The 26,178-nt window shown below is 50.6% G+C and overlaps 1 protein-coding gene across 1 annotated transcript; it reads right to left on the bottom strand.

The window, feature by feature from the left end:
* Positions 1-7,433: 7,433 nt before the first annotated feature.
* On the bottom strand, positions 7,434-10,981 carry LOC117643861. Its single transcript, XM_034382981.1, has 4 exons — positions 10,847-10,981; positions 10,179-10,349; positions 8,796-8,957; positions 7,434-7,497 (listed from the first exon to the last, which is right to left on the bottom strand). Exons 1-4 carry the CDS (start codon positions 10,928-10,930, stop codon positions 7,492-7,494), a joined length of 423 nt encoding a protein of 140 aa, XP_034238872.1. The 5' UTR covers positions 10,931-10,981; the 3' UTR covers positions 7,434-7,491.
* Positions 10,982-26,178: the final 15,197 nt, after the last annotated feature.

The following is a 26,178-nucleotide window of genomic DNA, read 5'->3' as shown; positions in this document are numbered from 1 at the left end:
ATACGTAAAATGCTTAATTTTTCATCGTAAAACGCATGAATTTTGCTGTGCTTGCACATTTCAACATATCCACACAATCATTGCACACAAAAGATGTAACAGTGTTGACTCGATATTTCCGGTCCAGCTCGGGTGTCTTCTTGGGCGAGCCGGGCTGAAAGTTTCGCAGGGCGCTTTGCCGGACAGTGGCAGAGCGCAGTGTGGCAGTGAATGGAAAATGGGTGGGAACGAGTCCGGTGGGGCCGATGGCGCACTGCATTGCTACGGCCCGGCAAGAGTGTCTTCGGCAAACAGACGTCTCCAGAGCCATTCCTGGAACGACTTCGTCATCTGACCGCGCGGTCCGGCGCGGCCCGAAGTTAGCGGAGCGTGAGTCCGGGTGGCGTTCTTGCGAGCCTCACCTTGGCAGGGACCGGCCTGACTCGTTCGTGATTTTAAATCTCGGTTGTGCCGCCGCCCCGAGCCAGTCTCTCCGCCCCGCCTCGGCCTGGCCCCACAAAGGGCGGCGACAAGCCTTCCACGCAAAGTCGCATAACTCGAAATAGCGCGCGGGGCAACTACGTCGGAGAGTCCTCCGCCTACTTGGCCCGCACAGGGAAGCGTCCGAGATCCCCGCTCGCTCTCTCTCTCCTCTCTCTCGGAAGCCGAGAAAAAAATTGGACGAAGTCGCAGAGGACGACGAAGAGGAGTTGGGCTTTGCGGTACGTTCGAAATGTTGTACATGTACGTACATACATTTCTCTATATTATGGTGAAAATGTTCCATGTTATGGTGGTGCAGCTGACTTCGTAACATACCATCGAGAAATCACTGTACCTTATTGATTTTTTGTCGAATTTCGTTGGTATTATGGAGAAAATCTGCACCATAATATGTTGGTGCAGCCTTTCACCGCAAGACATTTACAGTGCAAGTGCAAAGGAACTCGACGGGGCGCTGCCACTAATGACAGCTCTGCACGCTGCCAGGCCAACTTCATGCAGCCATGCCTCCAACGAGGGAAAACATACCCGAATCTGACATCAAATACCACAGACCAAAGGTGTATTCGGTGTAGCGCGTTCTGTTTTCGTGGGTTTGTCTTCCCCAGCAAACGCCTCTATTCGTCCTACCCAAGTCAAAACCCAAGTTCCATTTTTTTTGTCATTATTCGCAAAATTCTGAATATTTCGAACCAGCAACCCTTCTGTGAGCTTATTGCCAGCTCATCGAGGAATGGAGTACATTGCATATTTCAGTAGTGCAGCAGGCGGACCAGTGCAGGGAGAGAGAGAGAGAGAGAGAGAGAGAGAGAGAGAGAGAGGGAGAGAGAGAGAGAGAGAGAGAGAGAGAGAGAGAGAGAGAGAGAGAAGGCAACACACACGTGCTGCCATGGCGCGCCATTCCAGCGACCTTTATCTCATCGCGTAACGCGCGCACTCTTGTTTGTTTTTGTTGTTTATATTTTTTGTCCGCGCGTCTGCCCCTTTCCCTCTGCTTTTTTTTCCCTTTTTTAGGGACGTCCCCCGCCGGCCAGCCTGGCTAGCCAGTCGTTTTATTTACTCTTTTTCGCCTTGCCCGGCGTTGGCGGCGTTGGCCGGCGTTGCGCGGCCTCGCCTGTGGTGGCGCCCCGGCCGGGGCCTCGGCCGCCCTCGGCCGGCCGCACAGAAGGCTCTGTGGCCCCGCCGCGGCCCGCAGCCCGGCGCGGCCCTACACCGCGAGGACAAAGACGAATAAAAGCGTGCATACATGCCCGCCAAAAAAAGGAGGGGGGGAGAGAGAAATGAGGAATGCACGGGCCTTGGTTCAGACCGGCAGGCAATCTGTTACTGGCGGGACTCCTCGCATCTTGCAGCGACGCCGGGTGTAGTCAAGGATCGTCCGCGTGACGCGCTTCTGTCTCGCTCTCATTTCTCATTGACACTCCGCCAGAGCACACAGTGCTTGTACAATTTTCAGACGCGGCCTCTCACAAATATAGTTCATAGAGGTTTTTTTTCGGACAAATTTGTAAGGGAAGGTGGGGCACAATGGGACACGGGGCACAATGGGACACTTTCAAATTTGCCGCCTTCCGGTTGCCGTGGGATCTCCCAATCACGAGGTGAGATAGCCTATGAGTAGCAGATAAGTTGACACAAGGAGTTGACCCCGATCGACCTTCTCCCGCCAAGGCAGGTAGCTACGAAGTTTACAAACACTAAAATCAAGGTAAAACCAGCACCAGCACTCGATTTATTATTACCTGTAGCTCGGAAGATAATGAAGGTAGATGAGATTTTGAAACAGGGGCCTGTCCCTTGACCCTTTGCGCGTCTGTGACCCGTGTCGCCTCGCTGTCGGATGAGTGGTCATGCTGCTAGACCGCGGCTGGTCAGATGTGTCGTTCGGTACACAATGGGACAGACCCGGTTGGGGCACAATGGGACAGCCCACTTACTGTCTTATTATGCCCCAACCCCTTCGTAAACAAAACTTTTTCAAAATACTTCGAGTACTTCACTATTGATAAATCTCCGTGTTGCATTTTTACTCCAGAGCAAAATGTGCAAGTGAAGGCAGTTTTATCTTGGTTTAATTTAAGGTCTTCTTCCATGTTGACAGCACTCATCGGGTATGATGCGTTTTCCGTATATGTGCTACTCAAAATACTTCCACAAGTTTGTCTTAAGAGTCAATAAACATTGGACTTTGCACCTGTCGGTGTTTAGAGCTCTTAAAACCTATCTTTTCGATGAGAAAACGCAGTGTCCCATCCTACCCCAGAGGGTGTCCCATTGTGCCCCAGACCGGGGCACAATGGGACAAGTGCAATGTTTTGGGAAAATGAAGAAATGTACCTGATGACATTAAAAAACAACAGTACACATCCCACCACTTTAAAGAGTACATGATTTACTATCGTTGAGGACGGTTTGGGGCATTCTAAGTCAAATATTCAGTTGGGTACGTCAATTTAAAGAAAAGTGTCCCATTGTGCCCCACCTTCCCTTACTAAGGATCACGGAAAATTTCGAAAAGACTTGTACAAAAGAGATAAGTTTGAATTTCGGTTTTGAAAATCTTCGAATTCCACCTAAAATTTGTGCAAATTTCAATGAATTGAAGCCAAACTTCCTTAAATTTCGGTTTATACTTCACTGATTGTTCAAGAAATTTCGGCAAATTTCGGCTGAATTTTCAAGAAAATTGACTTTAAGAAAGTTGGTTATGACTTTCGGTGCATCAAACCAATTTTTTAGTTTTTTCTCCTCCACTGTGAGAAAAAAGTACGGAACAGGTCATGTCAATAATTTGCCTGGACCGTCCGTTCCTGTCCTACCACGGAACTTCCGTACTTTATTTCCGTACCCGATTCCATGAGTTCTTATGGGACAAGTGCGGACGTTCCGTACTTTTTTCCGTATTTCCGTACCATTTTCGTCTCTACATTTTCCGTACAAAACTACGGACTTTTTTACAGTGTAGGTTAGGTGACCACGATGCGAGAAATTCGGCGGAACGGAAAAGTGCGCACACAGTGTGCTGCTTGATTGCCAGTGCACCGCGCGGCCCGCCTACGAGGCCCTCGAGACGAGCGGCCCGGCCTTTTAATAGAGCATAAACAGAACGGAGAGGGACCGAGGAGGGCAGGGATAAGAAAGACGAGGAGGGAGGCGCGGCCCACTACTCCAACATCGTGAACGCACCTGCGGGTCCTGCCCGCCCACAGTGCTCAGTTTGTATTGTTCTTTGTGGGGTAGTGTGTAATGTGAGATTACATTTGGCTTCGGGTGGCCAAGAGAAACACAGAGTCCCCCGTCCCCCCCCCCCCCCCCAACCACTCCCACGGGCCGCCAGTGTCCGGCTGGCTGCGCAGTGCAGCGGCAAGGCCTTGCCAAGGCCGGAGCGCGCGGAGCGCCTTGTGTGCAGGCCTTCCCGTCGACCGCGGCTGTCTGCGGGTTGCCTACCCCCGGGTTGGCAGGCGGCGTGCGGCCGGCCTGGCTGCCCACACTGCTAAAGCCAGACGCGGCTCCAGAATTTCCCGTAAGGGGTAAAGATTTACACTAGTTATACTGAAGCGTACTTGTACGCCTCAATGAAGCATACGAGCGTACACTGTAAATGTCTTACGGTGAAAGACTGCAGCAACATATTATGGTGGAGATTTTCTCCATAATACCAACTAAATTCGTCAAAATATCTGTAAGGTACAATGAATTCTCAATGGTACGTTACGAAGTCAGCTGCACCACCATAATATGGAACATTTTCATCATAATATGGAGGATCTTCACCGTACAACATTTAGAGTGTATAGGGAAGAGATTCTACGATGCATTCAGATAGGCTGGGATGGGGCGGAAGGGAGTAGTAGTTTTTTAGTCCGTAGCTTTTGCACAGAATTGTGCATGCGTTTTAAAACGCATATATTCTTGCGCTACGACGCACACTTTTGTGCTTGGTTGCGCACAAGTTCGTGCGTTCTGAAACGCATGCACAATCAAGGGGGCAAATACTCAAGAAATTCTGTGTGTCCCCATAAAAGAAAAAAAACAAGAAGATTTTGGGCGTAAAATAGGACGAAATCTTTAGTCCCGAAACCTCAAGAGTTGTCGCCCCCTCGCACAATTTTTGTGCAAACGCTTACGCACAAAAACCACCACACTGAAAAGAACCTTACAAACTATTTCAGGCCTTACAAAGCAGAGCAGTTTGTTAGAACAAAGAATTTTGAGCATACATAAGCTTACAAAGAAAATACTTCGTAATTTACGAACTATTTCTTCGTATAACAAAGTAATTTAGTTTGTACGCATGTATGCTCAAAATACTTCGTAAGGTTTTAAGGGTGCAATTTGATGTGAGGAAAACTGTCGAACGTGCTCGGTGTTTGGAAATCGCAGTCTCGGAGTTTCCGGCAGAAGACACTGGCCCGGCTCGATTCAATAGAAAGTGACCCGACCTGTGGCACGGCCTGTGTGGCCCGGCCCGTGTGGCCTGTGGCGCCGGCCAAGTCCGGCTAGAAGATGACCTGGGAATAAATCGCGGTCGGTCACCTGGTGAAGGGGAGACTCCCCAGAGCCGCAGGCACCGGCCGCTTTGTTCAAGCTGGGCCGGGGTCCGCAGGCTGCTTCCGAACAGTGCTCTCTGTCTCTCTCGCACTCACGGGGCGTCCGGCGTTGGTGCGAGGGAGACAGAGCTCTATTCGGGACCGGCCTGCAGCGCCGCCCGGACGGACTAACCGAGTAGGCAGACTGGCTGGCCCGCCCGGCCTGGCCATGGCCGCCCTCCCTGGCTGCCAGCCCTGGCTGTCTGCCTGGCTGGCTGCCCGGCTGGCTGGCCGGCCGGCCGCGCGGCGAGAGTGTCGAGGTCACCACGGAGCCCTTTTGTTAGGCCCAACGCCACAGGGCTTAGGGCTGAGGGCGCTAAGGGTGCTAGCAGGGCTTTCGTCCCGCCTTCCTTGGGACCCTTTTCTCTTCCGTTTGTCTTTGTCCGAGGCGAGCCCTGCCCAGCCCTGCCCAGCCCTGCCTTGCTCTGTCGGCTGTACCCTCGACCGCGCCGTGTCACGCTGCTCGCAAGCGGGGGACTTACCACTGGTGCCGCCGCCGGTCCCCCCCCCCTCCCTCCCCCCGAATCCACCCCTCGCCCACTGCGCGTCCTTTTGCAGGACTGCAGCCCCAGTTCTGCCAGCAACCTGAGAGCCGCTTTCGTCGCTCAGTCTCTTTCGCACTCACGGTGCGCGCCGCACAGGTGCGAGAGAGACAGAGCGACGAAAACGACTCTCGGTGCGCAGCCTGCTTCCTGGCCGTCGTGGTCCTCGTCTTGGTGTAGAAGGACGGCCAAAGCGAGCGCGCACCAAATAGCAGGCGTCGTCAGGCGCTTGCAGCACCGCCATGGCTCTGTGGACCCCACCAAGACCGTGCTGAAGGAGTCGTGGGGAGATCACCGCAAGACTGCCGCGCTGGTGTTGTGGATTGTTCGAGGTGGCGTCGTGGCTTGTTCGGGGCCGCCAAGACCGTCGCGGTGGAGTCGTGGCTTGTTTGAGGCCACCAAAACCGTCGCGGTGGAGTCGTGGCTTGTTCGAGGCCACCAAGACCGTCGCGGTGGCGTCGTGACTTGTTCGAGGCCACCAAGATCGTCGCGGTGGCGTCGTGGCTTGTTCGAGGCCACCAAGACCGTCGCGGTGGAGTCGTGACTTGTTCGAGGCCACCAAGATCGTCGCGGTGGCGTCGTGGCTTGTTCGAGGCCACCAAGACCGTCGCGGTGGCGTCGTGGCTTGTTCGAGGGCACCAAGACCCTTCAGATGAAGTCACGCCCCACGGCAAGCGGGCAGCAGGTCCTTGGGGGAAATCTCAGCGTGCGCGCGCCCTGTAGTCTGATTCCGAGAGTCGTTGTCGTCGCTCGGTCTCTCTCGCACTCACGGGCGCGCCGCATAGGTGCGAGAGAGACAGAGCGACGAAAACGACTCGCAGCCTGCTGTCCCACAGTGGGCCAAAAGACCGGTGGAGGCGGTCAAAACTCCAGACGCGTTTTGAGCTCCAGAGTCACTGAACAGGACTCGAACCGAACGCGTGACCCCACCAATGGATTGCTCTCCGAACGAGGAATCCATTGGTGGGGTCACACGTTTGGTTCTAGTCCCATTTAGCGACTCTGGAGCTCAAAACGCGTCTAGAGTTTTGGCCGCCTGCGCCGGTCTTCTGGCCCACTGTGTGTCCGCACGGGGCACGGTGACGACCCACTTGGCCTCGAGCAGCATCGGTTAATGAATGAAAAGTTCCAAGCGCGCCGAACGGGCAACGAGCGCGGGGCTAATATCGGGCCGCACCTGCAGCGAGCGCCTGCAGGCTGATTCCGAGAGTCGCGCTGTCTCTCTCACACCCATGGAGCGTCCCGTGTGGGTGCGAGAGAGACAGAGCGACGAAAGCCATTCTCGGAAGCAGCCTGCTGGCTGAGCGGCGGTTGGCCTTCCCCCTTCCAGCGGCCAAATTTGGAGGCATCGCATGTCCGTCCCGCCAGCAGACTGATTCCGAGAGTCCTTTCCGTCGCTCTGCCTCTGTCGCACTCACGGGGTGCCCCTGAAAGGAGCGAGAGAGACAGAGCTACGGAAACGGCTCTCGGAATCAGTCTGCAGGGCGGCGCGGGCGGCCTAGCCCAACGGCCTGCGCCGTGCCCGTCAGGCCGCCGTGCGCGGCGGTTCTACTTTGTAACAAGCAGCCCTCCAGCCTCGTATTCCCCGTTAATTAGTGCAGCGCGTTTTCGCGTCTAAGTTAGCATCTTAATTAAGAATCCCATTCTAGAGATGGCGACTCACGCGGCGGTTACGGGGACGGAAGGAAAAGAAGAAGGGGAAGGAGAAACGCCGCAAATAGAGCGTTGCCTGCACTAGAAGGTGTATGAAGGGACGGACACCGAGGACGCGGGGAGGAAATGGTTTATTCTTGGAATTTGTAGGGGTGTCTCCGGACAGGTGGGGGGCTTGTTTTGAAAGACGAACTGCTCAGAACGCTGCTGATGTTTCGCACCTTTTAAGCCTGTCCTTAAAAAAAAGTTATGCACAATTTTTTTTAATGGCGCAATTGGTTCAAATTGTATTCATAAAGACAAGCGGAAACAGCTCAAAAGTTTTATAAAACTACTTCTTTTTTATTAACGTTTTTTTTAACCCTTCCTCTAAATGGACTTAACGAAATAAAATGAGAATTATTTTCAATGAGTGCCAAAATGTTTCAAAACGAACGAAAACAGTGTTTACCCGCAACTCAACAAGATTGTATCTGCACATCGTTCAAATTTAGCTGAAATTCATGTGAAAAACTCTTGGCGTGATCCCACGCAACTTGGCACATGCGTGCGTTTTTCACAAATTTACTCGAAATTTCGCTCGCTTCATTGAAATTGGAAGAAGAAAAAATTGAGAGCGAAACTGACTTGTTACGCCTCGTAAAAAATTGTGCAGAAAAAAAAAGTTAACCGTGTGCACAATGAGACAGAGTTGTTTCCGATTGTACACTCTACAAACCTAACTGTCTACTAAGTACACACCTTCAAATGCATGCTTGCAAGTACACACTTACAAACGCATGCTTGGCCAAGTACACACCTGCAAACGCATGCTTGGCCAAGTACACACTTATAAACGTCTATGCTTGACTAGTACACTCCTACAAACGTCTATGCTTAGCATGGAGTTATATACGGCGCCAAGCATGCGTTTGTAAGTGTGTACTTGCAAAGGATGCATTTGGAAGTGTGTACTTGGCCAAGCATGCGTTGGTAAGTGTGTACTTGCAAGCATGCATTTGTAAGTGTGTACTTAGTAGACAGGTTTGTAGTGTATGGCAGGGGTCTCAGACGGGCGGCCCGCGGGCCGCTCCGGCCCGGAGCTCGGGTGCCACACGGCCCGCAGCGGGCCGCAATGGGAAAGATAGGCGGGCCAGACTCGGGCCGCACAGGTCCAGGCTCAGTCAGCGGCGGCTGGGCGGCGGCGCGCTGCCTCGTCGCCCAGCTGTCAAACGTGTCAACAGGCCGGCTCGCCGTGGCTGGCCGGCATCTCTCTCGCACTCACAAGGCCATATGGGAGGAACAAGGACAGACAGTCAGCCCGTGCGGCCGAGGCAGCGCAGCGCTGGGTCGCCGCCGTCGCCGCTGCCGTGCGGCTGGGTCGAGTCCGGCGTGTCACACCTTCGCCGCCTCACTCATTTCATCTCCTATCTCTCTTCTTTGCCTTTCTCTCTCTCTATGCGGCCCGCAAGCCATGCTCACTCTGAGACCCCTGGTGTATGGGACTCTGCCACACTCGTGCCGTAGCCAGCTAGAACAGTGTACGTACGGGTTTCTGCTCCATCTCCATCTGCAGGTTGAGTCCGAAGCGGCGGTAGAAGGTGACTATCTGCGGACGACGGGCGTGCTCCTTGCCAGGGACGTCGAGCTGCCCCAGGCTGGGCCGGCCGTGCCACAAAGACCACGTGACCGGCACCACTTTGCGCTCCTCCTGCCAACGAGCTTTATTGGACCGTGTGCACAGCAATGAACACGTCCCCGAGAATTGGGCCTTGATTACAGGTGTGAATTGTAATAAGAGGAGGGGGAACTTCAGGAGAGCCCTACACAAATATACACAGAGAGAGAGAGAGAGAGGGAGGGGGAGAGAGAGAGAGAGAGAGAGAGAGAGAGAGGGAGAGAGGGGGGGGGGAGGGAGAGAGAGGGGGGAAGGGAGGGAGAGATGAGAGAGAGGGGAGGAGAGAGAGAGAGAGAGAGAGAGAGAGAGACCGACCATGACACACCCACCCACCAAGGCGTGCTTCGGAAGAGCGTCTCGGTTTCACTTCTATGCTCGGAGAATAAGCGCTACCTTAAACTGAGGTAAGTTGACACAATTTTGGAGTAACTCGAGACACACTTGAACCAGGTGTCTCGTCACTTCGAAGGCTATCACAAAAATTGATGCCTTTTTCACTTTTTTTACACATGCAGTTAAACAGGAAAGAGTCATTTAATGAAACTATAACTAGATTAAAGTCAACTGTCTCAGGTTACGTTCCAGCAGTTTACGGAAACACCAGATCGATTTCCGAGGCAGGCTGAGGGAGACATTTATTTTTACCGTGTAACATGTGTCGAAATATAAAACCTTCCGCCACGTTCTCACCCGAGCCAGAGGCAGGCGCAGAGTAACACTTGGTCCCTCTCAGCAGAAAATTGTTTGTGCCTTGCGTCTTTACACCCCCCCCCCCCCCGAAATCTCCTCTCTGCAGGCCGTTTCTGGACCTGCCACTGCTCAATTCAGCGTGTTTCTTTCCAAGACTGGTCGTGCAAAACATGGGCGCTTATACGGGAGTTGAAAAAAAGACTCCTTTCTCTGTGACAAAAAGCCACGGAAAATCCTGAAAACAGCCTGTAGTAATTCTCCGTAACCCCCTTGTCACTGCTCTCCGTAGAACCTTACAGTATTCTCCGTAGGACCGTAGAGTATTCTCCGTAGGACCTCACGGTGATCTCCGTAGGACTATACAGTCTTCCAGGTCTTACGGAGACGACTGTACGGTCCTACGGAGAAGACTGTGCGGTCGTACGGAGGATACTGTAAAAGCCTACGGAGAACCTTGGCAAAAGAATTAACAGAATTTTCCGTACCTGTTTGCCAGTGCGTTCACAAAGGAAATGGTGTGAAGTCACATACGGAGACAATTGTACCAAGGCTGGGCTGACTGACCTCGTTGTAGATCTCGGGGTGCACGTGGCTGACCAGCCGCCGGTCGCACCTCGGCTTGCGCTGATCCCAGCCGTCCGGCTGGTTGAAGCGGCAGTCGTACATGTTGACGGGGGCCACGCTCTTGCGGTTGTTGAAGAACGTCAGCGGCTCCATCTCCAGTAGGGCAGGATCCTGCGACAGTTTAAAAAAAGAAGAAGAATGAGTCACTGCAGCTAAAATGTCAACATGTCGCACATCACTGTCGTTCGCCGACTGTTGTGACGTCCACACTAAATTACTATGTAGGTTTTTCTGCGCGCGAATGCACGAAATTAAACATGCACTTCGTAAAGCACGAATTTGTGCGCGACAATGCACGATTTCGTGCGCAAGTATGCAGAAAATCGTGCATTTTCGCGCACGAATTCGTGCGTTACGAAGTGCATGTTTAATTTCGTGCATTAGCGCGCAGAAAAACCTACATAGTAATTTAGTGTGACGTGTTGAGGAGTCAGGTTTAAACTTTATACTCTCTCTCTCTCTCTCTCTCTCTCTCTCTCTCTCTCTCTCTCTCTTCCTCACACACAGGAATTCTCACCCGCTGCCTAGACACCCGCTGTCCTCCGTCCATTGCATGACACTGTTTCAAAACCAATAGGCGACGAACCGGATGCGACAGCGACACTTACATACGTGAAGTTTTCGAGCTTCTGCCACATCTGCTGCTTGTGCCCAATTTTCTGCACCGGCGTGGCCCCGTAGTACGCCGACATGCTGCCGCGGTGCGCTGACGGACGCAGTAAATAAACAACGGAGCACGCTGCTCGCCTCGCGTTAAATCATGCCGAGCGCTTCAGTTTCCTAGCAACGACTGTCGCGCGCTCTTTGTTTCACGGGCCTGCAGCCTGCAGTGTGGTGGGGAACGAAAATCTCGAGGGGGTATGCACTCGCGTAATAGTCGGTTCACTCTATCTGTAATAGCACGCGTAATAATGCGCGTAATAGTCGCGTAATAGCCGAAATTGTCAAAATTTTATCAATTTTGGTGCCGTTTTTAGCTAAATTCCGATTAATTTGTGGCGTAATAGAGCGTAATAGCGTAATAGTCGGTACACAGGTTCAGAGAGCGAATAACCCCTCGGAAAATTTCGACACCTCCTAGGAACAGGCGGCTATCTTCCAGGAGCTTCCAGACACTCGGCTATCTCTCAGTAGCTTCCAGACACTCGGCTATCTTTCAATAGCGTCCAGACACTCGGCTATCTTCCAGAGCGCTTCGGAGACTCGGCTAACTGACTTCTGCGGAGAGGTTAGGGTTGTCCTTTCGATAGCGTTTTTCTTTGTTCCATATCAAGACATCTACGACGCCATGATTTTAATCTACTCTGACAAACTTTTGACACATTTTGGTTAGGTCCCGGTGAGGGCATTTCAACTGGTTTAAATATATACGACCCAATTACTCGGGAAGTGGGGAAAGCAGTTAGCCGAGTCTCCGAAGCGCTCAGAAAGATAGCCGAGTGTCTGGACGCTATTGAAAGATAGCCGAGTGTCTGAAAGCTACTGCGAGATAGCCGAGTGTCTGGAAGCTCCTGGAAGATAGCCGCTTGTTCCTAGGAGGTGTCGATTTGCACTATATGCACTGCATACTCTACAAACTGAAAGTGTACTCAGTATGCATCTCCAGATGCATACTTATAAGTACACACCTACAGATGCACACAAGCTATACCTCAGATGCATACCTAGCTGAGTACACATCTACAGATGCATACCTTTTAAGTATGCATCTGTAGGTGCATACTTGGCAAGTATGCATTAGTAGGTGTGTACTTGTAACCATGTATGCCCAGTATCAAGTACACATCTACAGATGCATACTTGGCTGAGTACACATCTACAGATGCATACCTGTCAAGTATGCATCTGTAGATGTGTACTCAGCTAGGTATGCATCTGTAGGTGTGTACTTATAAGTATGCATCTGTAGATGCATACTGAGTACACACTTCAGTTTGTAGAGTATCCAAGTGCTGGGCAGTCTCACACCTATTTACGTGAACTAAAATGACTCACGCTTGCAAGTGTGAAACACTCATGTCTTCGGCGAGACATCGAATGGCTCACACCTGGAAGTGTGACAAACGGTCTGCCCCAGTCCCACACTCCATGGTTCTATGGCGACTGCAAGTGTGGGGCAGACCGTCGCTCGGTCACTCTCTCAGCCTTACAAACTATTTTAGGCCTCACAAACAAAAGAAGCTTGTCAACAATATTTTAGCAAACGAATCTCACAAAGAAAATGGTTCGCAACTTACGAACTAAATCTTCGTATGAGAAACTAAGTAGTTTGTACGTGACATTTGCTCAAGATACTTCGTGAGGTTTAAAGGGCTTAACGCGTGTACGTGTATGAGGCAGCAAGGTACAACAATCGAGAGGCATTCATTCATAGATTCATTGACTCGGCGGTTCCATTCCGCCTGCGCCCACTCCCCCTCCGCTCCCCTTGTCCTTACTACGCCTCCCACCCCTTTCGGCTCCACGGGCCCACCGACCCACCCGCCCAAGCCCTTCCACGGAAATTATGTTATGAGTGCAAGTTATGGCTGTAATAACATTGTGTGGCTGGCGGGCCGGGCCGGCCTACCTCCTGGGCGCAGGTGAGTGTGAGGACCCACTTTTTATTTATTTAATTACAACTTTGCCGTGTGAGTGTGAGAGTCCATGAATATGGATATAAAGACGGCTGCATTCTTTCCCTCCGCTTAGCAGCGCCACGTGGCAGCCCATTTAAAGCCAGCGGCATTATCCCGCGGCACGCGCGGCGCTCTGTCTCTCTCGCACCCATCGGGCGGTCCGCTGGGGTGCGAGAGAGACAGAGCGACGGCGCCTCGGAGTCAGACGACTGCTGCGCCGGGACCGTGAAAGGGACAAGTTTTTCTCGCACATTGAAGCAGTCTCAAAACCACACCACAGGCATGAATGGGGAACGCTCCATTGGATTCGCACAGAATCACGCAGTGGAAGTCGTTATCTCGTGGAGCACGCGGTGAAAGTCGAATCTTGAAACGGAAGACAAAGAACCTTGACAGTTCATTGCGACGAGAAAATCACGTCCCATTTGAAAGCAGACTTCCCGTGGATCGAGACCCTTGTGTACTACCGCTCTGCTTGCTCTACATTATGGGCAAGGTAAACAGCACATCAGCAAAGGAACTTTTAAACCCGACTAATTGAAGATCTGGCTACACTTTTCTACTGTTGATAATGCAATAGAGTTTTAGGACGAGTTGTTACGTAAACGAGGGCGACTTTGTTAGTCTCGGGTAAAAATTCGTATCGACGCACGCCCCTTAAAACTGTGAAACGACTAGTTTCACCTCGCCTGAAAAGCTGTCTATGACTTTAAATCATAGACTCATCATATCCAACAATATAGCGCCAAACGTTAAAAAAATACGTGCTGAGGATTGGAGTTTGTTTGGCACTGCTGAATTTGAACAGCCATTTGCATACACTTGAAATCAGGAAATGTGACGTAATGTTTTTAAATTTTGCGTATATTGCATTAATGTAAACCAGTACGCCTCGGCTCATAAAAGGGGTGAATTTGCATTATTTAAGAAATTTGCATTTTGTTGAAAGGAACTGAATGGGACGACAAAATTTTAAGAGCGTCCACGCAGAGAAAGTTTCCTATTGTTCAAAAAAGCTAGCCCGGGCTCAGGTTTTCTTTTTTACAGTTTCAACGCATACATGCATGCCAAAAAGGGATAAAGCAACGAGGATTTTTAAAAAAGGAAAAGGAGTGGCAGGTTTTCCTTTTTTACAGTGCATGCTCCACAGTGCCACGCTAAAGCAACGATGTCAGCGTCCTGGGTCCCTTGGTTTGCGCCTCCACCGCCATCCTGCCCTGTAAAGGGGTCTCGTCGTTTTTGGCGCGCCGGGGTGTGGCGTGGCGGGGTGTGGCGGGGCGTGGCGGGGCGTGGCGGGGCGTGGCGGGGCGTGGCGGGGCGTGGCGGGACTTACGCCGGTGGAGTAGACGAGTGACGACTACCGCCTCGACTAGCGCCGCACGGCCACAGCTTGGGCTGCTTGGCTGGCTGCGTTATGAATACACCGCACACAGCAGTGCCGCTGGGACACACACAGCAACAAGCTCACACCAACACACACACACACACTCATTCACACAACAACAACAAACTCACACCAGCACACATACACACCATCTCTCTCCCTCTCTCTTCTCTCTCTCGCACACACGTGACGAGCATCATCTGTACACCGCACTCGCCAACCTTGAGCCCACAGCAGCCTGGGTCACTTCGTTAAAAAGTGTTTCCTCCGGTGTCCGCATGCTGTTGCCCGTATTCGGCCCGTCGCTGGAAATGGCAATTTCGAGTGTGCCCAGACGGTTACACGGTTCAATGTCTAGCTTGAGATGAACGATATGACGTGCCGTGTTCGTTTGAATGTCCATTGCGTCTTGCGTTCGTTTCAACACGATGTCACATGTTCATTGGAATGATGATCCACAGCGTTCAAACGACTGTGACATCTTACTGCCACAAATTTGACAATCCACGCTCTAACGAACGTGATGTCACATTCGTTGAAATTGAAAGTTAAACGCGGTTAAACACTCGTTAGTTCTGCTGAGAAATGATCTATTGTGATTTTTACTATTCATTAGTGATGAACGTTTCAAACCAATAATGGTATTAGCGAGGCTTTCTTCGTAATCCGGAAACCCTTGTAAGAATACATATCAAGAAGACAAGAAATACTTCGTATCAAGTTACTCAAGTTCAAAGCAAAAGCTTTTTGTTTTGTATAATGAAGAAATTTCTCAAAAAACCTCCAAAGGAGTTTAGTAAGATGTGAAAGCACCGCTCGAAACGAACGCGTGACACATGAAGAACCCATCACCATGCTGCACCTCTGTATTTTATTCATTTAAACACGTCGGAAAGCTCCAGCCCCAGACTATAAACAATTCACCCCACACAGCGTGCAGCTAGTGAAAGGACCAAAACGCAACACCCTGGAAAAATGTCTCCTGACGACGGGAAACTCGTATTTGAGGAAAGATAAGGCGCAGCGACGCGTGAGGGGATGGGTGTTGCGATTATAAAACACAACTTGGGGCAAGTTATACCAGCTGACGATCAGTCAAGTTATCTCGACACGAACCCGTCAATCAAATGGCTGACACCGCGTTAGTAGTCGTCGCGCTATCTTCCGACGGCACCATGAACGGAACGCACGGACAAAAGCAAACGATTGTACAATGGCAGCGGGGATGCAAATAGAGGGATAAGTAAATGATATCGCGAATGGATGACGGGGGGATTCAAACTAATTGGGTGTATACACTGTATAGCGACGGCTCGACTCCGCCAAAGACGGACTCAGATTCGCACAGATTAGCGCGTTGTGGCGGTGAGGGTCCGCCTCGGCGGTAGGCTGCGTCCGGAGAGAGAGAGAGAGAGGGAGAGAGAGAGAGAGAGAGGGAGAGAGGGGGAGAGAGAGAGAGAGAGAGAGAGAGAGAGAAGAGAAGAGAGAGAGAGAAAGAGAGAGAGGGGAAGAGAGAGGAAAGGGGAGAGAGGGAGGGGAGAGGAGAGAGAGGGAGAGGAGAGAGAGGGAGAGAGAGAGAGAGGGGAGAGAGAGAGGGAGAGAGAGAGAGGGAGAGAGAGAGAGAGGGAGAGAGAGAGAGAGGAGAGAGAGAGAGAGAGAGAGAGAGAGAGAGAGAGAGAGAGAGAGAGACGAGAGCACTGCTCAGGAGCAGCCCGAGGACTCCGCCGCAGACGAGATCATCATCATCATCTCGCAGCGCAAGGTGTTTCGGACTCGGGTAGGCTCGGATCTCTTCTGGCCCGGCCTAAGCTCGGTCGGGCCATGCCTATTCGGAGGCGCGCCTGTTCTCACCTTTCCAGGACACTCCAGTCCCCACAAACAATGGCCGGATTAGAGTTGCAATGCGAGCGATCCCCGGCGGCCGGGTGGGTCTTTAGGCGGGACCGCGGCGCCAACTGTCGACGCCTTACCAGGGTAGTGGGGTGCGAACGCTTCGAATCCAATCAAAGCACATTTAATTCAATCCGAAAACGAAACAAACAGTGTCATATTTTCGAAGTTATGGATGAAAACAGCAAGAAAGTGCTTGTTTCACATCACTTCAGACAAATTTGGTTCGCATTTCATCGTGTGGCCACTCCACATTCAATCGGATTCAGATGAATTTTAGAACACTCCTTTTGATTTGAAATTGAAAGACTGCGCTCAGCACACCGCTATTCCAAGCTCCAAACTCCGCGAGAGGGATGCGGACCCGAATCGAACACTTGATGGTATGGCTTCCTCCGGGGGCAGCCCACACACGCCCACACACCAACACCCTGGTTTGTCTCGTTCGACTGCTATTTAAGGACTTCGCAGCCTGAAACGTGTCAGGCGCTCCGGCCGGCCATTCACCTGCAGAATGATTCCGAGAGTCCGTTTCCGTGGCTCTTTCTGTCTCTCTCACACTCATGGGGTGTCCCGTGCGAGAGAGACAGAGCCACGAAAACGACTCTCGGCATCAGTCTCCTGGCGCACTCGGGCGGACGACGTCGAGTAGGGGAGAGCGGGGTCGGCTGCGTGTGGTGTGCGTAGGCGCGAGAACATGGAGGCATCCGAGGGAGGAGGGGTGAGCACGGATATTGGTCTGAATGGGTTGAAATGGACGGTCGGGTCGCGGTGGCGCGCCATGGCGGGCCGAGCCGAGGGGACCAAGGCGAGGCGAGGCGGCATTCAAATTAACGCGCCCGTTTGCAAGCGTTACTTGGACCTGGGCCGGCCTCGCCCGGCCTCGCCACGCCCTGTGAATAGGGCCGCTGTGAAAGGAGGGCGGCGGAGCGAGAGAGACAGAGAGAGAGACACGGCCGGACCCTATATTGCCCCGGGGGAGAGAAAATGCACGATGGCGCTTCTGGATTGTTCACAAAGTAGCGCTGAAGTAGACGGCTATCTCTCCGCTGCTGCGTCTCGGGACGATTGTCGGCGTGGAATGAATCATTCGAAAGGGGACGGCTTCTGGGAGGAACCGGCGTCGCTTGCTTGCCAATAAGGGAAGTTGCCATAATTTAGGGCTGTTTTGTGCCTTTCGGCCGCGGCCCGGTCATTTTTTGTGAGAACGCGTCAGGCGCCTATTTAGTAATTTCCGTGCCGTTTTCAACGATAAATGTATGGGGAGACATCGAGGGGGCCACCACTCTCATTTCAGGCGTACACAAGATTACGGGATTACGGGAAATTTCCTTGGGATTACGCGTGAAATTTTAAAAAATTGGTTCAAAAACGTAGAAAAATAGCTCAAAAACGTTGAAAAATGACAGAATTTTGCCAAGGATTACGTGATTACGTCATGGATTACCGGAGATTACCAGCAAATTTGTACACAGGATTACGGGAGTGGTGGCCCCCTCGGGAGACATGATACTGAGAGAAAATCATCAACCACTGTAGAAGGAGACTTTAACATTTGATAAATGCTCTTGAGCCTGCCGAGTTTCCCCATAAATATAGGAATTCCGCCCATCTTTGATTTAGAGAATATCAGGGCGAGAAGACACCTTTTCGGAAGCAGACACTTTGCTTGGTGAAAAAGTTCCTAGTTTTCATGTAGCCTATAGCAGAGACATGGGCAATTTCCAGGGAGTTCCGGAAAAAGATCAGAAAACAAAACTGATTAAAAAAAACATATGCGTGTGCAGAATTTGGCAGTCGCTGGTACAAGGAAGCGGCAGTGGTGATGTGCATACAATGAGAAGCTGCAAGAAGGGGTGGGGGCAGCATCGGGGTGGGGGTGAGTTAGGGAGGAGGAACACAGCGCCGTATATCTCCGTGCTCGCCTGGATATGCCACACCATGCGTATACGTTATACACGCCGTGCTATGTGTCACCTCTCCCTCCCACGCGCACCCTCCCCCCACCCCCTCCCCGGCCCTATCTCTGCCTCTGGGCTGCTGGCACAGGCGGTATTGCAGGCGGAACAAGACGGCGCTGGCAGTTAAAAACGTCTTCCCAGGCCCAAGGTTGGACCCGATAGGTTCGGCCTCATTTCGTATTCTCAAAAAACACTCAAGAAACCCGTTGCTTGTTACCCAAAGAGTCATCAGATAGAGTATAGTCAGTGTATACACTGTTATTCGTCGAGTGCGAGGCACCGCAAGAATGTGAATTTCGTCACGTTCGTTTGAACATCCTATCACATTCGTTTGAATGCTGATATACGTTATAATGAATGTGACATCCCAATTAAACATCACATAAACGAACGTGACAAAATTCACGTTCAAACGAATACGTATCACGTCACATTCGTTGAAAATAACAGCACTGAAAATCGAAAGATGAGACATTTCATCCTCTGTGGATTAACACTGCCAGACCAACACGGTAAAAACGGTACCCGGTTTTCCCAGGAACCCCCTGGAAATCGCCTATGCCTTTACCATAGGCTTCCTGGGAAAACCAGGTACAGTGTCTGCCGTGAACATAGGGTGATACTAAAATTTTTGACCGCAAAAGGGGTGGCACGTCGATGTTTGACCGAAAGAGGGTAATAGTTTTTACCCAGGAAGGACCGCTGATGTCTGACATCGGTAATACATTCATGTAGGACTTACTTTTGGTGGTACATTTTTCTTTGGCAAAAAATTGCACAGCAAATGTCTTACGGTGAGAGGCTGCACCAACATAATATAGTGGACATTTTCTCCATAATACCAACGAAACTCGTCAAAATATCTATAAGGTACAGTGAATTCTCAATAATATGTAATGAAGTCAGCTGCACCACCATAATATGGGACATTTTCACCATGGAGAATCTTCAGTGTACAACATTTTGAGTGTAGAGAGGTGCCTTCCTTTGAAAATTTCAGTGATAACACGCATAAAACCTTACGAGGTATTTGAGCATATGTAAATACAAACTTCTTAGTTGGTACGAAGAAATAGATCGCAGAAGTATGTACTTTGTAAGCTTATATAACTTATGCTCTTAATACTTTGCTGTACACTCTAAATGTTGTAGGGTGAAGATTCTCCATCTCCATATTATGGTGAAAATGTTCCATATTACGGTGGTGCAGCTGACCTCGTAACACCGTTGAGAATTCACTGTACCTTAAAGATATTTTGATTGGTATTATATGAAGAAAATCTCCACCACACTCTAAATGTTGTACAGTGAAGATTTTCCATATTATGGTGAAAGAAAATGTTCCATATTATGGCGGTGCAGCTGACTTCGTAACATACCATCGAGAATTCACTGTACCTTATAGATATTTTGATGAATTTTGTTGGTATTATGGAGAAAATCCCCACCATAATATGTTGGTGCAGCCTTTCACCGTAAGACATTTACAGTGTAACTAGCTACACTTCTTTGTAAGGCCCAAAGTGGTTGGTCAGTTTTTGAGAGTAGAATGAATGGGCGGATATAGCGTCACGCTGAATCGTGGTCCAGGTGTGCCTTGCAGTGACGTGCAGGTGCGTCGGGCCGACATGAAGAGGATGCCGCTGCGACACTGGGATGGCCGGCTGGACGCTGGAGTGTGCTGGAAGGGGCGCAGGGACCCAGAAACTGGACGGGCGGCGGGGCCCATGTCGGTGTCATGTTGCAGCCTGTGATTATCATGGGCAAGTGGCCGCCCAGTGGCTACGCCCAGTGGCGGCCGCACTCGGTGCCACCAGCAGGCCGGACTGCCGTGGCCGGCCGTAGCAGCACCCTGTGTGACCTGGAAACGCGTTAAAGCGCACCGCCTCCAGGACGGCCTGCAGCGAGGCTTGTGCCGCACTGGAGCAAAGCGTGCACAAATTTGGACGCGTAATCGCACAGACTCATGTGAATTCGCGCACACACACTGTAAAAGAATTCCGTACTTCAGACGGAAATGCACTCTAGATGTTCTACAGTGAAGATTCTCCATATTATAGTGAAAATGTTCCAAATTATAAATTATGGTGGTGCAGCTGACTTCGTAACATACCATTGAGAATTCACTGTACCTTATGGATATTTTGACGAATTTCGTTGGTATTATGGAGATAATCTCCACCATAATATGTTGGTGCAGCCTTTCACCGTAAGACATTTACTGTGTGGTACAGAAAAATATAGTACGGAGGTACGGATAAAAGTACGGGACGTCCGTACTTGCTCCATATGAACCATGTAGACGGGTACGGAAAAAAAGTACGGAAGTTCCGTGGTTGGCAAGTGCGGATGGTCCAGGCAAAATATTGACCAGACATGTTCCGTACTTTTTCTGTACTTTTTTCTCACAGTGGCATTCATGCGAAAGCACATACTATGCGCGAAATCGTGCGAGACCGCGTGCAAAAATTCACCAAAGGAATTAAGTGTATGCAGACTGTGCAGCCCCTTGGAAGCCACCTCCAAGGAACGCGTCAAAGTGGACCGGAAGACCGGTGGAAGCGGTCGAAAACCCGGACGAGTTTTGAGCTCCCAGAGTCGCTAAATAGGACTCGAACCGTATGTGTCACCCCACCAATGGATTGCTCTCCGAATAGGGAATCCATTGGTGGGGTCACACGTTCAGTTCCAGTCCCATCTGGCGACGCTGGAGCTCAAAACGCGGCCAGAGTTTTGGCCGCCTCCGCCGGTCTTCTGGCCCACTGTGCGCCCCCTCCCGGCTCGTTGCAGTAGAGACCTAGAGACTGACGGAGAAGCGCGGGCGCCGATAAGCGCACCAACAGTTTCTCATACTCCTCGCGCGCGGCCGGAGAGCTCTCTCATATTCCGGACAAAATGCCAGCGCACGCACTTAACGGCTGGAGAAGGTTTTTCGGTCACAGCTTCCAAACCGTTCTAGATAGAGGGGTATAGTAAGCGAGCCGATTGTAGGTCTCTGTACAAGCTACAATCGGCTCGCTTACTGTACCACTCTAACTTGAACGGTTTTCGAGATGTGCCCGAAAAACTGTTCCGGCTGCCTGCTGCGCTCCGCCTCGCCCCACCTTACCGCACCGCTCTCCGCTCCGCTCCCTGTCCCCTCCCCGCTCCCTTCTGGGCCGGCCCAGACAAAATGGCCGCCAGCGCGCGACGGCGCCCGCGCTTCTCCGTCAGTCTCTAGGTCTCTAGTTGCAGCGGCCGCGTCATCTGCACTTGTGCAGGCTGAGGGACGAGTGCGGTAGTTTATGAAACTACTGCTATAACTCGACCAGCTATCTTAAGGATGACTTACTAGTGCGAGGCCGGGGCGTTATTCCGCGATGCTCTTGCAGTGTAGGCGCGCGCGAGGTAGAATTACACGCAGGTGGCGGAGTGTTGCTCCACGTAAAGCACCGGTCTTTAGACTTGTCGAGCTGTCTGACGATGTGCCGTGGGACCAGCCGGGTTCAAGACTGATTCCGGAGTGTCGTCGGTCTGTCTCTCTCGCACTCCCCGCGGGACACTTCGTGAGTGCGAGAGAGACATATCGACTTTCTGGATTCGCTCGGCTAGAGCCCTGAATCATGCAGGCAGGGGTCGGCCTCGAGTAGAAATTAATTTGGGAGAGTATACACCGAGAAAAGGGGAAATAAGGACGGAGGTAGGGAAAAGTCATCGAACTTGTGACTAACAAGGAGGGGCACCCCCCAGCCCCGCCGCCCACTGCAATCGACCAAGTTTGCTCCAAAGATACACAGTCGGTCCGGAGACTAGGGGAGTCCTGCTCCCCCGTCCAGGAGCAATAATAGGACGCGTTATATCCAGGGCCCAACCAGTGAGCAACGTGTTCCACCAAACAATCTTTGGCGTGCTCCACCCAAGTTGGGTTGGATCAAAATTGAGCCAAATTCAGCTCGCAAGCCGTCATTTCAACTTTGAAATTTCAAGATGATAATTTATGATAAGTATACCTGAATTTAAGCTCTGTCCACGTCAGGAATCGTGCATGTTTTAAACCTTACGAAGTATTTTGAGCAACTAATTTAGTTCGTTAAACGGAGTAATTATAGTCCATTAATTACGATCTATTTTCTTTGCAAGCTTATGCTCCAAATACTTAGTTAAATAAAGCAACCCTACTTTGCAAGGCTTACATAGTTCGTAAGGTTTTCAGACTTTGGGACAGCGTCTAAAACCTTCAACATAACTTTTCAGGGGCTTCCTCTGATATCGCCCACACAACTAAAAGTGACAACACAAAAACTCTTGATTTTCCACAAAACTGCATCCAAGAAGACCCCGCGGGCTTGATTGATCGCTTGCAGGAGTAACAACTAAGGCCAAGGCCTGTCAAGCCACGCGCCGTGCCGAGAAGAAAACACACTGGCATTTCCCACATTCGACAGGTGGCGGCGCTGTCGGCACGTCTCTCTCTCTCTCTCTCTCTCTCTCTCGGGTGCACACGGGTTGGACGACCCATGCACACGCACATGGATCTAAACATCTACGCATTGCCCCCCCCCTCTCTCTCTCTCTCTCTCTCTCTCTCTCTCTCTCTCTCTCACACACACACACACACACAGTCTAGAGCAGAAGCCGAGGGTATGATCATGCTGCATTTCTCCACCCCGGTGTGCCATTCGGCCTTCCCCTCTCTCTTTCTCCCTCTTTCCCCGGTCCTTTGGTACGGCATAGATAACGGCCCGGTAACGGCTCCACAAAACTCGGGCCAACGACGCCGTAAAATGTCATCCGAGGAGTACAACAGTCAGGGCGCCGCGGCCAACGCAGGCCAAAGGCGGACCCAGGGCTGCCCCGCCTGCGGAAGTCGGAGTAACGATTTCCGCTGAAACGGCGAGCGCGCGCCGCCCGCCAAATTAAAAACCAGCGACTTTGGATTTGTGAGACGAAATCCGCCGCCTCGGGCAATCTACCCCACGTCGAGTCCGGGAGACGTGGACGGTCTCGGTCACACGAATACCGCAAGGCGTCATGGTTTTCAAAGAAGCAGGGATCCTTAACTTAACTTAACATTTAACTAACACTGCTGTCATAACGTAACTTAAGACAATGTTCGCTATAGGTTAAGGGTACGGACTTATTAACGCACTTGCAAAAGTATATTCACACAAATTCGAGACATAAAAAAATAACTTACCCTTTTGAAAAGATGTTAGAAGTTAAGGGTAATAACTTCACTGGTAAAACTAAAGCGTAACTCTATGCTGGAGTCAAGCATAAAGTTACGCTTGAAGACGTTACGCTTGAAATGAAGCATACTCTGGATATTCCTCCATGCATTTATATAGGGGGAATCTTGGCGGATGAGCCCGTTTCGCTTGATTTCAAGCGTAAACAGATTACGCTTGAAAACAGAGGGTAATACTACGCTTTAGTTTTACCAGTGTTTAACTCTTATGATGACGTATGATGCCCTTATGAGATAAGTTAAGGATCCCTGCAAAGAAGCGCACTGTGCAAATTTTAGTTGCCACTTGATGAATTAGAAGTTACCAAAAAGATTCCACAGCACTTAAAGGAAAATGCATTGGCGTTTATTCGTTTCAATGAATAGTTTGTTGTACAGCTGACTTTCATTGTTTCTCTTTGGAAATGGGAGACAACCTCGCACCCTCAAGTTTCATTAAGCGAGGCGGCCGTTGAGAGCTCCCGTCCCGGCCTCTGCATGAAGTCTGCCGTTCAGATTACGCGCCGAGTGCACTTCAAACCTGACGGTGTGAGGAAGGCCGCCCGTCAGTCCGAAGCTTGTCCACGTCGTTCGCAGAGCCCCATCAAGCCAAGACCGCCAGCATGCAGACTCTGCTCAAAGCATTAACAGCACACGTCAAGGTAAGCACAGTGCACGGAATAAAAGCCTGCAAAGCGTCTGTTTCGTACACGCACTCTGAAAACCTTACAAACTATTTCAGGCCATACAAACAAAAGAAGGGTAATTATTCCGAATAGCGGCTCCACCTACTCGGGGCATATATTTGGTATCGGTAGATAGGTATTCATGAGTGCTGTGCAAAACGGCAAGAAATATGCGGCGCTCTTAAAGGATATCGCTGTAAATGCGTATCTACGTCTCTCACTTTAACCTCAAACAGCGCAGCCGTTTCGATGAATGTGCCAGTACCGGCCACTGACGACGTATTATTGTCTAAGGAAAAATATAAGGGGGGAGGAGGTCTACCTCATAGGCTTAAAATACGCTCCAAATTATTTTCCCTTCTATTAGTGCGGTGTGACAGGGCTGACGCACCTGCAGAAGCCGCTCAAAGATGGCGCCACTGTTACAGCCGCCGGGCCCGGACACTTTTCACCGCACTAATAGAAGGGAAAATATTTTGGTTCACATTTTGGGTCCATGAGGTAGTCCTCCTCCCCCCTTATATTTTTCCTTAGACAATAATACGTCGTCAGTGGCCGGTACTGGCACATTCATCGAAACGGCTGCGCTGTTTGAGGTTAAGGTGAGATACGTAGATACGCATTTACAGCGATATCCTTGAAGAGCGCCGCATATTTCTTGGCGTTTCGCACAGCACTCATGAATACCTATCTACCGATACCAAATATATGCCCCGAGTAGGTGGAGCCGCTATTCGGAATAATTACCAAAAGAAGATTGTCGTGTATTTTGGATATTTTAAAGCTTCTAAAGTAACTACATCGTAATTGAAGAACTATTTAGTTTTATGACAAACTTAACGGTCACATGCTCAAAATACTTTGCAAGGTTTTAAGCGTGCGGAATACGAATCGGTTTCTTCGCAAATTTTATAACGTCTTTTTGATCTGTCCCTAATACGCACTAAATGCTTATAGACTTTATGTCCATAACTATGGCCGTTTTGTTTGTGCGTACTGAAGTCTTGTACAAATTTGTACATAAATTAGATAAGTTTTAAAATATTTAAGCACAATATGGAAACATTGTCCCTAATTTATGTACAAATTTGTATATAACTTCAGTATGCATAAAAACGGCCATAGCTAAGGACAATAAAGGTACATAAAGATTTAGTCTGCAGACTGGTCCAACTGGTTGGCAAACCCAATTTTATTCTGAGCACTTAGCTGGTTCTCAGTACTTTACGATACAATTTCATCATAGCACAAAGACATTTGCTTATAAAATGAAGAAAGTAAGTAACGGAGGACACTTCTTCACAGGTTACTACCTTCGGCATACAGGACATGAGCCCCGTCCCGTTTGATCCCCGATGGTCTGAACCCCGACCTGAGCCCCAACCTGAGCCCGGGTTGAGCCCCGACTTAAGCCCCGACCCAAGCCCCAATTTCCAGAGCCCGGATTGAGACCCGACCTGAGCCCCGTTTCGACACCTGAACAGAAGACCCGGCTATCTTTTCAGAGCGATTTGAGAACCGGCTACCTTTTCAGAGCGATCCGAGAATCGGCTATCTTTTCAAAGCGACCTGAGAACCGGCTATCTTTTACGAGCGATCCGAGAACCGGCTATCTTTTCAGAGCGGTCCGAGAACCGGCTACACTCTGAGAAAAAATGACGGTAAATCCTGGATAATTTTTTTGCCAAACTTTACCGTACTTCAATAACAGGAAAAGTAGCGATATACATCGGCAACTTTGGCCCGTCCCGTACATTAAGAAACGTACGAATTTCTCCTCTGTTTGACCCTGACGGGAATTAAATCTGAGTCTGGGGTTAAAATAAATGTCGTTTTCGTCATCAGCACCCTCCAAAACATCAGAAACAATGCAAAAACTCGAATAAAAAGAATGTTCCAAAAATACCCCGCTGGGATTTGAACCCGGGTCCGAACTTCTCCGATTTGCTCGAAACTGGCACCATTGGTTTTCTCTCGTCGCCCCGATTCCAAAAATACCCCTACATGCCCTCCTAGCTGCATCCGTTGCCGAGATCCTCCTGGACCCCATGTAGACCATGATGCACCTGCAGCAGCGCCCCCGGGGCTCGGATCGGATTTGCTGCCACCGGGCGGTTCTTAGGGTCACCCAAGGAGGCTGCATACCAAATTTGGTCAAGATCGGACCACGGGAAGTCCTCGGACGAACGAACGAA

The sequence above is a fragment of the Thrips palmi genome, unplaced genomic scaffold (genome assembly GCF_012932325.1).
Source record: "Thrips palmi isolate BJ-2018 unplaced genomic scaffold, TpBJ-2018v1 HiC_scaffold_17, whole genome shotgun sequence".
Taxonomy (NCBI): Eukaryota; Metazoa; Arthropoda; class Insecta; order Thysanoptera; family Thripidae; genus Thrips; species Thrips palmi.
Note: the sequence above shows the minus strand (reverse complement) of the source record. Positions and strands in the feature narration are given on the sequence as shown.

Coding starts and splice junctions, on each gene's coding strand:
- LOC117643861 (XM_034382981.1), bottom strand. CDS start 10,930: ATGTCGGCGTACTACGGGGCCACGCCGGTGCAGAAAATTGGGCACAAG. Junction 10,350..10,846: donor AGCTCGAAAACTTCACGTAT/GTAAGTGTCGCT, acceptor AAACTGTCGCAG/GATCCTGCCCTACTGGAGAT. Junction 8,958..10,178: donor ACCCCGAGATCTACAACGAG/GTCAGTCAGCCC, acceptor GCTCGTTGGCAG/GAGGAGCGCAAAGTGGTGCC.